The sequence below is a fragment of the Molothrus aeneus genome, chromosome 12 (assembly GCF_037042795.1).
Source record: "Molothrus aeneus isolate 106 chromosome 12, BPBGC_Maene_1.0, whole genome shotgun sequence".
Taxonomy (NCBI): Eukaryota; Metazoa; Chordata; class Aves; order Passeriformes; family Icteridae; genus Molothrus; species Molothrus aeneus.
Genome location: NC_089657.1, coordinates 8,760,400 through 8,774,252, shown reverse-complemented (window position 1 = coordinate 8,774,252; position 13,853 = coordinate 8,760,400). Strand labels below are relative to the sequence as shown.

The window sequence follows — 13,853 nt, the reverse complement described above, 5'->3', positions numbered from 1 at the left end:
TTCAAGAACAAAGACTCAGGAACTGTTGTTTCCCCATCTGATTCTGTGACCTAACATGATTGAAAAACTGTCACACTAAATCAGTATTTTCAATTATTCAATTATTTATCTTGTAGGAATCTGGCCAATCAAGACTGAGATTGTTTTGAAAGTCTTAGGACCTGGAGATGCCTTGTTCACAACTCCAGAATTTGCTATACAGAAATGACACAAAAATATTACTTGTCCCCAAACTTCAACTAGACAACTCTTCAGGATTGGAAGAATCTTTTTCCCAGCTATTTGGTTGCTAAGTCTAAAATGATGTTTACCCTTTTTCCTAAGGCAAAAATATTAAAATTTTTACCTCCTGCATTTATCAAAACAAACAAATAAAAAAAAATCTTCAAAAATTACCTAGCTAAGAAACGTTTTGTATTGTTTTCTTATCTCAGCACTGTGCAGTCTTCTTTCCAGTCTGGCACCAACCATTCCAGTTTAATCTAGACACATTTTATTAGGTTTCCCTGTCGGTGCCGAGACTAACACAAAAAAACCATAACATAAACTCCTTCAGTATTCAGAAGGTCTTTTCCCCATGATAAAATTAGATTTGACATGTCTCATGCTGCCTTTGTGGTTTACAAATATGCACTAATAGCTCAGACCACTGTGAAGAGCCCTCTAGGGTATGGTTATACACTTAGTGTACAACCCACTTCAGGAGAATTCACTAATTCCTATGCACATAGAACTGGGAAAGAGTAGAGAGGAGTAGCTTCATATTTTTGTCTACTGACTTAGCAGCAGCCCCCTTCCCACACTACGATCTCACCTATCTCACCTCTATTCTCATTCTAGAATAGCTTCCAATGCAGTTGTTGCTGTTTAATTTGTAGAGGGCATTACAGATAAAATTGTGTAATGAATTCTGAAGGAAACAATGTGATGAAAGACTTGCTTTTTAAGATTTTAAGTCAATTTTGAATGTAGTATCAAAACATGCAAAATAAATCCCAGAGCAAGGGTTTTTATCAAGTGTTTAGAGAATATGAGGCAATTAGAGCCTTAAACTCCCGATTTCTAATTCTGGCTCTGCCTCAGATATCCAAAAATTTCTTACATTTTAGTCACCATTATAATGTCTTGCCCAGACCAAAAGGAGTTCAGAAATATAAAGAACTACTTTAAAATGATTACTATCTATGTAATATTTAACTGAATATCCTGCTTTTTTAGTCTAAACCACCCTGTAAAGAACTACGTTCATTTCTAGAGTTGAAGAAATATACTTGAGTTAGGAATAAGTCAAACCCAAGCATTCATTCACACAGCATAGTAATTATTCTTAATGAAATATCCAGGGGGCAGGCAAAAAATGTCTTTATGATTTGAAGATGACATTTTATGCTGCTTAAAGAGTTCAGGAACTCCTGTAACCTGTAGTGAGTGTAGCAGTCTTTCAATAGTCCACAAGTGAAAGATACAGGGAGTTTTGTACTAAACAAAATCTCTTTACCTCCCCAACAAAAACTATACTAGAATTTCTTTTTAACTCATAATTTCCATGTCAATTCTAATGAATAATTTGGAGTACATTCTGAGTAAAATATGCAAACTACTACGTAATCACAACATTGCAGCAAACAACATAAATGCAAGAATGATCACCTTAACATCTAATTAGCTCTTCTACACAGTCAGGCTTATGCTAAAGCTCCTAATCACAGCCTAACATTATAATGAAGGCTTCAGCATTGAGTAAATAAGATTGGCATAAACACTGTTTATTCATTTTCTCTCTTCTCTCAGGTCAAGTTTATCCCACTTTGGAAGATGTCCAGAACAAAGCCTAGAAGGGGACTTTGCTGATGAAGAAGTTGCTTATAGGAAGTTCTTCAGAAAAAATAAATCCAGTACTAATGGATAAGGAAATCATTAAGTCATCTATGTAAAATGAGATAACTTCATATACTGAAAAGAAACAGAAATCTGCAGACTGAGTGTGCCAACAGTGACAGGCAATGAAAATACAGGGAAAAAAATTTGTAGGACTGTACCTTACAAACTCACATAATGCATTTATCTGTCTGTACACACAACTAAGATTATAAAGAAACAGTTTTCATTCCTTGAAATTCAAACAGCAAAAGAACAGAGTTTACACATATCCTTCTTCCTCAGTTCTCTGCCTCTGAATTTATGAGAGGACATTCAGACAGGCCAGCCTACTGCCCCAAAGCTCTCTTTTTATATCACCTATATTTTCATAAAATAACAAGTGTTGATTTTTTATTTTAATTATGGCACAAGACAGAGGTTTTGGTGCTCTAGAAGAAAAAAAGTTAAGACAGTGATTCCTGCCTCAGAGTTCCCAAAATTCAGATAAATAGGAAAGAATTAAAAAATTCTTGGGAAGAATTCTCTATTTGCCTGAACATCTTGGATCTCTTTCAGTCAAATTATGGAACCCTTAATAAAAATTATGAATTACTGAAACTGCCAGAGTATATAATCACTTCTAAATATCCCCAAAGAATAAACACAAAGGAAATCACTCACAATATGAAGGAAAATCTCATTGGTCAATTTTGAGCACATTTGAATTGCCCAACCACTTTTCAAATTGGTGACTACGCCTTCTAATAAAAAGCAACACTACTTTTTCATAGAGACAAGGGATACTTTGCCCCAAGAAGGCAATTCCCAGGCTCATGTAAAGGAAGTTGATTGACAATGAATGACAAAAAAAATCCACGTTTTTTGTCAGAGAGGGAAAAAACTCAGAGAAAGGGAAAAACCTCAAAATGTAAGCTGAGGTGTCTTTCTGTGAATAACAAGAAATGAATCACCACTGAACTCTATAAACAAAACAACCTCCTTTCCTCCCTCCCCTCCCAATATTACATAGATACTGTAGTTAATATTCTAAACTCTTATCTAGGACAAGTAAAATTTCTTGTACTTTTCATATTTGGAATCTTCAGTGTTAAATTTATTAGGGATTCAAAGAATAAATTATTTTTAGTTCTTTTCCTTTAATCATGAGAGCATGGAATTTTTCTTTTGATATTCATTCACTGCTCTGGTACTCTGCTTAATCCTGCAAATCTTTATCAATGCTCTAAAGCAATTCTGTTGCAGGGTGCTTGATTTCCATAATCCCCCACAACACAGATGTTTATTTTTTATATGAACTGCTTTTGGGTTCTTTGAAATTTATAACATTCCTTCAGACCACATAGAACTGAAATGTAAAATAACATAAAATGAGTACCGTACCATTGGTTATCTCCCATGTGGGTTTGGTTGCATTTTTTAGAGATAATCTTATATGACTGTCCTTGTCTGGTGATGGTACTTGTGGTGAGGTGAGCTGAAAATCTGCTTCTCCACTTGCAGATGTTTTCTGAGTCTGAATTTCAGGGTCTGAAATGCAATGCAGAAATGAAATGCCTGTGAAGACTCATATTGTATCCACATGGGGTATTGTACTGGGATGCAAACATCTAAACAGCATGGGAATCTTGCAGGGCAGCAGGAACAGGGCAGTCACAAGGAAGGAAAAATTTAATACAAGGTATGGAAGAAGGGCAAACCATAGTAATTATAAAAACCAGGCTTGCAAAAGTCTGCAAAACAATCAAGAACCACTGTAGCAGCTCAGTTATTTTCACAGCATGAGGAAAAAGGAGCATGTGTATAAATTGTGGGTACTGCCAGCAGGTGATGATCCCTGGCTCAATCACTCACAATACAAAGAGCTGCAGAGAAAATGAGCATTTATTCACCCTCATACAGGAGAATAAATCATGATTTAATGAATGTCTTCAGTAATTAATTAAGTAGATAAAGGATTAGAAAAACAAAGAATTAAGTCCTAGATTCAAAGGCACAATCATGCAAAAATTTGGCAGTTTGAAAAGCCTACATATTCTTTGCTTTATGCTCTTACCATTTTGATATTCATTTGCAATTGTTTGGAGAGTACTTCTTTTGCCTCCTTGATCTAAAGTATCATTGCATGGCCACAGTGGTAGCTCCAATCTCTCATTTTCTGGTATGGTTTCAGTTGGCATTCCTGAATTTTGAAGTTGGCACGATGTTTTGCTACCCAAGGTCTTTGTTACCTTGAAAGACATTATTTCTTGATGAAAGACATTATTTCTTGATGAAAAATATAACAGCTTTCAAAATACTCAAAGGTAAAACACAGATTATGAATTACACTTTTTTTTTCCCAAATATATATTTCCAAATCTTTTTTTTAAACACTATCTTTTCACAAAATCTCATGGTAGGCTCTATTCAGTGTGGTATCTTCAATCCTTACAGTCAAGTAGCAAGCAGAGTTTTTTTTTCCCACTGACTGAATGGAACAATGCAAAGAAAAGGGAAAAAATTAGAATTCACTATCAGAATAAAAAGACTAAAACTTATAGTTATTCTAGACCTCAGGAGTATTTTTTTCTTTGAAGAAAGGAATATCATTTTACAACCTGACTTTCAAGTGACTTCCTACACAAGAGTTGGCTGGATCTCTTATTCTTGGTGTTAAACTGAAAATTGTAGTCCTGATCAGATTCCAAAAACCTGCATATTTCTTGCTGGCAGACTGGGATCAGGTGTTTTCCCTGGCATTGCAATTGACAGCATCACAGGAGCTACTGTAAGGCTGACTATCAGAGCATCCTGAAATGTAATTTCTGCTCTGCATTATAGCTCCCATCATAAGACAAAACATTTACACACACACATACACACACACAGAGAAATTTCAGCAATCTAGAAAAAAATAAAATTCAGAAAAGAATGATAAGAGTAATTTCAGTAGAAAGAGGCATCTTTACATCTGATGCTGAATCAGCCTGTTTCATTTAAGTTTTGAAATTCTCCACTCTCTTGTGGCTCAGTTGCAGTACTGAACCACTTCTTTGTTGTATTTAGTCAGGGACTCCCTGCAATTAGGGCCTGCTGCCCTTGGCCTTTCAGGGCACCCCTTAGAAGAGGTCTGGCTTCTCTACAGCCCTACATTCATTGAAAATAGCAACCAGATTTCCCCTTGGCCTTCTCTCCTGTGGGCTCATAAACCTGTGCCCTGTGCTGGAGCCACCCATGCATTTTCCTTGCCCTTCTCTGGGTGTTCCAGGACTATCACAGTTCTCTGGAGGCAGCCTCTGAAATAAACCTTTAGTTTAACTCCTCTCCCTATCAATATCTTCCTTTGCAAAAGGGCCAATGGTGTCGTTGGAATTTAGCCCTTCTTACCTTTGCATTGGTTCTTCTGCTTGAAGATGGAGGTGGCCCAAGGATCTTTGACCCAAATGCAATATGTGATACATCCTGAGTTTTACCATTGCATATGTTGCCTTGGCCTCTATTACCCAAAATACCTAAGTTAAGAAAATTAAGAGTTAAAAAAAAATTACAGTACTTACAAACAATAAAAAGTAGCTTATTTTTTAGAATCAAATAAAAGAATTATGAATACTAAACATATTTAAGAGTTATGAGCCTGTAAAGTGCACTCCCTAGAAATACAGGAACAGCAAATGCACATTGTATAAAAGTGTGTCAACAGATCAGCAAGAAACTTTTGGTCTAATATAGAGACATAATTCTAATCTTCTTGCTTTAAAGATTTATTTAAAAGTCGGTTATTTATAAACAAAAAAAAAAGGTTTGCAGGATTTCTTTAGAACTTCAATGAAAACCTTACTTCTGACAGGAAGAAAAAAGAACTCTAATTAATAAATAACAGAATAAATAAATAATAACACCAAAAAATGCAGGCAAGACTGTCAAGGTATCAGTCACAGCTCAGAGAACTATTTACATGTACCCTGCTTTTTGAAATTACTGAATCTACTGTATTATCAGGGCTGAGCCCTAATATTGCAAATGCACTCTATTGCTGCTAAAATATTTATTACTATTTATTTTTTTTTACCGCTTAAACTGTAGATTTATTTTTATAAGTCTTTTAAAGCATGGAAATTGTCAACCAGTCTTCAAGACAAAAAGTAAACATGGAATGCAGGTGAATTTTCTCCAAAAAAATTAAAATGAAGGACAGTAAAATGGTTACACATTAATTTTATCATCGGGGTTGTAGAGCTGCACCTACTATCTATTTTCCTTTTATAATTCTCCAGTATTGTCAGTGAATTCTCCTTTCCAGAACTGATAAAAATGGTATCTTCACATTAATTTATATTTAATATTTACAGTGTCCAAAGATATTTTCATGCTCCAACTTGTATTAAATTGCTATCTCACTTTAGAGATTTGACACCTTCATAAAGCAATAAAGTAGAAACAGAATATTCTGCCGATTCCCCTGAGCATTTTTCATAACCTTATTTCAAGATCAGCTTTATTTACAGTGTCATCAAGGAAATGAAAAACAGATCATACATTAGCCACCAATATCATCATTTACTGTACTAATAAGCACAGAAGAAGCTCCTTACTGCCATTACCTGACTCTTTTCCTGATGTGACATTTGGTTGCTGTTAACAGCTGCCATTTCACAAGATCAGATGACCTGTCTTGGTTTAACATCAATTTCTTTTTTACTGGCTACCTTGGGATGTTGTTATCTCCAATTAGAAAAGCTGATTTGCATTAAAATCTCTCTTAATGACCACATTAATTGACTGCAATTAATTACCTACATCTACACATAACAGTGTGTTGATGACATAATGAAATATGTGTAATTAAAAGTGGATGATACTAAAAATAATTTGGCCTTTTGATTATCAAATAAACAAAAAAGTTTAGTGGATTAAAGGAAGATTTTCCGATTAAAATTTACCTAAGCATACCAAAGCTTCCAATTTCAAACAGACCAACATCTGAAATTTAAAAAACATGTCTGGAAGGACACATGCTATGTTTATAAGGTGGGATTGAAGACCACCACAACTTATGAGTAATTTTACAACTCCAGATTTCCAATAATGAACATAATCTATGTTTCTCTATGATGCTGTTTTATAATAATGACCTATCTCTTTACAAAATTGCTTTAAAGAGATAATCAGTACTTTGAATCAAGACAATAAGGACTGGAAATATTTTTGCCTTGGTGAAATTCTGCTGTTGACTTTACTGCAGGTAGGAAGCAATACACAGTTTTAAAGCAAAACAGCAGCTTTACTAAAAAGCTCTCAATTGTCTAACCCAAGTCTATTTAAGCAATTTCACATCTTGGCATTTGCATCTACAATTCAGTTTCTACTGATTCTTGGCTTACAGATCTTACTCAAGCAGACATGCCAACTTAAACGTAAAAACACAGGAAATGCTGGTCTAGAACAGACCAATAATCTCTCTAACATTCAGTTCCAAAGGCCAAACCCAACAGTTCAGAAATAGCACAAGATAATTCAGTATGGACTTTTGAAATCATCTGCCTTCAACACAGTTCTTAGTGTAAGGTTGGAAATACTTGGAAGTACAAAATTGTATTTTCTCTTCGCATTTTTACTGCAGCTAAATACGACATTACTGTTACCTATATAAATTGGCAACTGATTTTGGAATGATACCAATTTTTTACCAGCCTCTTTTAGCAGTACATTCAATATTTTAATCATATTCTGTGTAACATGGCATTTTCTTTTATGAGTTTTTAATTTTCAACTGCATCATCACATCAAATGATGTCTTGTTTTTGTGCCATGAGATAAGAAAAACAGCTTTTATTGAACATCCTTTGTATCACTGGTTACTTTTTAAATGCCCTTATGTAAATTTTTAATGTTTTCAGCATATCTTATGTGAGAGATTATCATTCATGCTGCTTCTCCCTGAATCACTTCTTGGTCTGTAAGATATTTTCTCAGATGGTTTAGCTGATATTGTATAAAGTATTTCAGATAATAATGCAAAAATGATTTAAAGGTTTGATACCTTTTTCATTTCCTATGAATTTGAATTTCCTGCTACTTAGTTTTTAAAAACATATTAAAATCTGAAAGTTCTACTGAGCTGTATCTCTGGTGATGATAACCTGCCAGCCTTGATTCATTTAATTTTGATCCTTTAAAGCTTAACTGTAGTTATCATTCCTCCCCAGTGTAGAATCCTCTGCATTGAGCAAAGCTAGATTTTATGTGATGTCATGTTCCACATTTACCCCATGCAGTGGTTCCTAGACCATAATTTTTCAACACAGTGGCCACAAGACATAAAACCAGTAAACTGAAACCCTTGCTTTGAAAACTGATATTTCCTGCATGTTACCTGCTTTGTTTTTCAGAAAAAAGTAAATATGGGATTTCCTATCTAACAAGCTTAAAGCTTTCTGAAGCCCCACTCTTTATTAAACCAGTATCTGGATCATAACAAAGTTTTGCTCCCCTGTTATTCGCTTCTCTGTTGAGATTATTCATAACTATGATAAACAATACAGAGACTAGAACAAAAGCTTTTTAGGTCTCCTGCTGTTAGCCTTCAGCTGTAACAATAATTTTAAATTTAATCCTTTCTTTGCCTTCTCTTAGCTTTTATCCAAGTCAATAGCTTGTATTGTAGCACACGACTGCCCAGCTTCTTTAATAAGTCTCTTCAGTGCAATGCTGCTAAAGTCTAAATTATATGGTTTATTATTTGTAGCTTAAAGAAACATTAAAATAAGACAATACACCAATAAGAAAAGATTTCCCTTTTCAGCTGAGGACACTGCATACTCATATTGCCAGCAAAGTTTCATTGATGTGAACATTAAAAAGAAATGCAACAACTTCATTGCAAAATGCTTCAATGTACATTCATATGACATCTCAAATATTGTTACAAATCTCATGCTTGAATTAGAATTGTTCTGGCTCCACACAGATCTCAAACTATAGAACAGACATGTGTCTATGTGCTTGAGGCACTACAGGTGTGCAGGAGTTGTCAGGTTTCATTTTAAGACATTGGAACTCTAAACATGGACATTTACAAAACAATCAATTGTTTGTACACACACTGTATGGATTGTACGCACAGTATTTTAATACAACAGAATACCTGTTTCTTGCACTGCCTTTTCCCTACATTTCATTTTTGTCTTGTGAATTTCATTTAGATCCAGCAGTTGTGTAACTTGTGGGACATCAGAATTGAGCTGGCAGGTTGGAGGAATATCATCTGAGGCCTCATATGGCCCAGGTGTAACAATGGTTGTACCTAGAATCAGAAAACATGGGCTTTACTTCATGACACTATGGAATTCAATTGGACTTGTATTATTTGGTAGATTACATATACTTTAGTTCATATGGCTATAAAAACTAGATAGATTATGGTAATTTGAAAAAATTTGCTGCAATTGGTCACTTTTTATTGCAAATTTTAAAATTATATTGTGTATACTTTTAGGCCAAAAAATTTGAATACAGTTATAGAAATATACACTAATGGCTGGAGTAGCCATAGAGAATCAATTTCTTTGAATCGTCAAGAGAGCAAACAAAACAATAATGAAATATATTTTGTTAATTTTTTTTACAGCTCAGCTTTAATTGTAACACTGATACAGTGATTTTCAGATAAAATGAACAGCTAAATATGGTATTCATATCTGTGGGACTGAAGTAGCAAAGAAGTCCCATATATGCAAATAAAGAATTTAACAAGCTTTAATTCCAAACTTTGGACTCCATTATGCTTTCATGATAAACTAAAAAGCTGTCAACTTATGTATTCTTGTGACTCCAGGCATAGCAGAATGTGAGCTGATTATCTCTGCTTTCCCTTTGATAACCAATATAGACTGAGTTTATGAAAGCTGCTCTCTGCAAAGAAAGGAATCCATGTCAGAACCATTCCTGATGTTACAATACAAATTCATTGCAAATTTTAGAAGACTTGAATATAATAAGCAAATGAATTAGCCTGTTTTCCAAGGAAAATAAGATGAAAACACCACCTGAAACCCAAACATAAATAAGGGATCAAATATTGAGATTCAAATAAAAAAAATCAGATGTCCCATGCTGTATTTCAGTGCAGGACATATTTTTTCAGTATTTTTATTTTTTTTTTGCCAAGCCAGTAGATTATTTATCACTGTTGGGCAATACTTAGTGATAAAACCCCATAGATAAGTTCTGCATCACTATGGAAACAAGAAACTAGGTATAGTTTAAGCTTTTGTGCTTCAGTGTCATGAGGCAGAAAAGATGAAGCATTTCCTCTTCTATCTCAAGAATCTCATACAGAAATAATTTCTCCATATATGTGGTTTCTCCTTTGCATTTACTGTCATTTTAAAAATTCAAAACATACTGTATACTTGCTACTTGAAAAGAGTAACACACTCATTGCACCTTGAAATCAGTTCTTCCACCACACCAAGGAGTTTGAAGCAAAGAGCTCACCCCTTGTCCTGGTTTCTGCTAGGAAAGATTTAATTTTTGTCCCAGGAACTGGTGGAGGGCTGTGTGTTGGATCTGGCATGTGGCAGAGCTGATGACACACTGGAGTGTGAGTTGTTGTTCAGCTCCCCAAGCTGCCCTGTCAGGGAGCAGATGGCAGGGGGTACAAGAAGCTGGAGGGGACACAGCCAGGACAGCTGACCCCAACTGACCCAAGGGATATTCCAGACCAGAGGGCAGTGTGCTCAGCACATCAAGTGCAGGGAAAGGTGACTGGGGGGAGCTGCTGGTGGTAAACAAATTATGCAAATAAAAACCAATTGTCCTTCTTGGGTTTTATTTATCTTTTTTTCCCCCTTGTAATAACAATTTAGCATTATTAAGTTGTTCTTATCTCAACCCATACATTTTCCTACTTTTATGCTTCTGCTTCTTTCCCCCATCCCACTGAGGGGAGTGGCTGTGTGGTGCTTAGGTGCTGGCCAAGGCTAAAGCACAACAACTCTCAATACAATGTCACTGCATTCAGTGGGGCTCAGCTAACTAGTCCACTCATTCTGAGAGGGGAAAAGCTTTATTAAAGAGTAATTGTTATATGAAACTTAATTAATAATAAAAAATCTTACTATTCTTTTTCTTTAATTGGGTATGAAGTATAGAATCATTTTAATTAAGCCAAACCTTCAGCTGTAATGAAAATTTAAGATGAGTCTAGAGAACAAATTTAGAGGAGTAGCTGAAGGAACAGGGGTTGCTCAGCCTGGAGAAAAGGAGGCTGAAGGGAGACCTTGTAGAGAGGTAGGTGTTGGTGTCTTCTCCCATGCAACAAGCAGCAAGAGGAAAGAGCCCCAAGTTGTGCCAGAAGATGTTTAGATTGGATAATAGAAACACTTTCTTCATCAAAAGTGTTGTCAAGTCCTGGAACAGACTGCCCAGGGTGGTGGAGTCACCATTCCTGGTGGTATTTAAAAGCCATGTGGGTGGGGATCTTGGGTGCTGGCTTAGCGGTGGCCTTGGCAGTGCTGGCTTAACAGTTGGACTCAAAATACCTTAAAAGGTTTTTCCAACCTAAACAATTCCATGATTCTGATTCTATTCCTATATTCTATATTCTATTTCTATTTTCTTGCCTAGATAAGGAAATTCAAAAGCATGCAGAAAGTACTAATGCCCACCAGCTGTGTAATAATCATAGAATTGATAATGAAGTAATTAAAAGTGTAATATTTTAGTATGCTTACAGTTTATTAAAGCTGTTGACTAATTATGTTAGCTGCATTTTAGAATTTTGGAACTCATTTAGAATATTTAAGCACATTTCAGAAGCTGTTTAGAATGGAAGGGAAAAAACAATGCACCAATGGAATTAAATTAAATGAACGCCAGTGAGAGCTTGAACTGCAGTTTCCTGCTGAGAATTTACCATATTCTCTCTGTAGAAATTTTTAATTAATATTTTTTCCAGTCTTACCAACAAAAAATCAGAGGAGTAATCACAAGGTTTGCCTACTCTCCCCTATTGGTTGACTGTTGCCAAATGGAAGATACATTTTGCTACACTTACAATACTGTTAACTACCCCTCCTTCTGAAATCAGAAACATTTTTCAGGTATGTTCCTTAAAAGCCACAAAATGAAAATTTGAATGAAATAGAAGCTGAGTTATTCCTAGGGGTGCCTTTAAAATAAGAAAGTGCCAGCTGTGCTTTTGGAATTTCTCCTGCATTACTGCAAATACCAGTGAGGAATAAAGTTCTCTCCTTGGAAAATGATGATTCAGGATTATGATGCGAGTCTGGAGACTGGTAAACTTGACCAATATCTGGTCAAAAAAACCCTGTTATTTTTCAGCTCACCACCAACATTACTTTCCCAATAAGCAAGGCCACATTAGGATAACTGGACATGATCTGAGGTGTTTATTATAGTTTCATAGCTCTGTTTCATATAATGTTTTGTTACAATTTTGTCTCCATTATTTCAGAAAGAAATCTTTCGTCAGCTGCTAACATCCAAAATTAAGAAAGCAAACAGCAAATGCTGCTGTTTTCAGTACTTCTCTTTCCTCTCAGATACTCTGTTCTTGGCCAAAATCAGATTTCTATCAGCATAAGACACCCTCATTAAAACAAGCTCTCTACTTGATAAATCTTGCCGGAATTTTTTCAATAAAATACTTCTAAGGAATTCAGTGTTTAAAACACAGGAGTACACACATATTTAATTCGTTGCCCTAAGTCCAACACTAGCAGACTTAATGTGCTGTACTACCACTTTAATTTTTATGAAATCATGTAATCCTTCAAATTGCCAATCTGATGAATAAGAAACTTTTGATTTTATAACATGAACAGTTATGATTAAAACTAGACATTAATTTAAAACACACCATCTTCCTCAGCTGTAACTTGAGGCTTGAATTTTAAAGTGAAGACCTTTCTTAGCTTACAGTTGGCTGAAATAGTAATTCCATCCAAGGACTGGAAGAGAGCTCCTCTGAATATTTCATAGGTAAACGTTACCAAGTCAATACACATATTGCACCACTAGAAAAGAGAAACAATACTCTTTAGTAAAATCCATGAGCTGAGGCTAACACACTTTCTATACAAATAAACCAGATGGCCTTGAGTAGAAATGCAGCAATTTTCATTTAATTTGCAGAACTGTAATACATTTTATATGATTACTCATGTGTAAAATTTAGCTGATCAATGGTTGAAATTTTAAGGGAAAAGCAAAAAATTAATGATTGTACATTGCCTAATTTCCTTATAAATCAAGGTAGAAATATTATAATTGACAAATAGCAAATATTTTTGAGAAAAAATTAAGACGCATACATTACTGTACAGGTCTTAAATCTGAAATTTGGGAAGGAAAGTAATACTTGTTTTGAAGACATCAAACAATGGACTGAAAAATTCAGTATTTAATTATAACTGATACTTCTAGTGATGAGATTGAAACATAGAATAATTTGTAGGAATACAATACCAAAATCTAGCATGTGAAAATGCAAACTCTGTTCTGCTGATGGAACAAACAACTTATTACATATCCTGATTCACAACCCCTCATGCAGATAATAGCAATCACCTTGTGTATACAGTAAGTTGAACTATCAGAGCCATGTAAAGGATCTATCTAAACACTGAAAGCAGAATGCTCCCTCCTTTAAGCAAAAGCAATGATAAAAAGGCAGAGAAGCATTTAAGGGAGACAGATATGTATTCAGATATAGGAATATAGATCTACTCTTTAAGGTTGGTCAAGCATTAATGTTATTAAAATATTTTGTCATTATAAATGATCAGACCATCTAGACATATCTGATTCATGCTTTATAATCTAAATTAAAATTCATAACTGAAGTTCATCTTCTGCTTGTATTGAACTTGGTGTACATTAATGCACACGTTAATCCTGAAATACCTGCACTAGTCTGACACCAACTAACTGAAATAATACTGAAGAAAAATAATTTAATTTCAATAGAT

The 13,853-nt window shown here is 34.8% G+C and overlaps 1 protein-coding gene across 2 annotated transcripts in view; it reads right to left on the bottom strand.

Moving 5' to 3' along the window:
• CFAP20DC (CFAP20 domain containing) overlaps positions 1-13,853 on the bottom strand; it is a 67,529-nt gene that overhangs the window by 34,341 nt on the left and 19,335 nt on the right. For both annotated transcript variants that reach the window (XM_066557919.1, XM_066557920.1), the window contains exons 8-12: positions 12,743-12,899; positions 9,005-9,163; positions 5,248-5,372; positions 3,935-4,109; positions 3,262-3,408 (exon numbers count right to left, since the gene is read on the bottom strand). In XM_066557919.1, the coding sequence (XP_066414016.1) occupies positions 3,262-3,408; positions 3,935-4,109; positions 5,248-5,372; positions 9,005-9,163; positions 12,743-12,899 (763 nt within the window). The remainder of the gene's footprint in view (positions 1-3,261; positions 3,409-3,934; positions 4,110-5,247; positions 5,373-9,004; positions 9,164-12,742; positions 12,900-13,853) is intronic.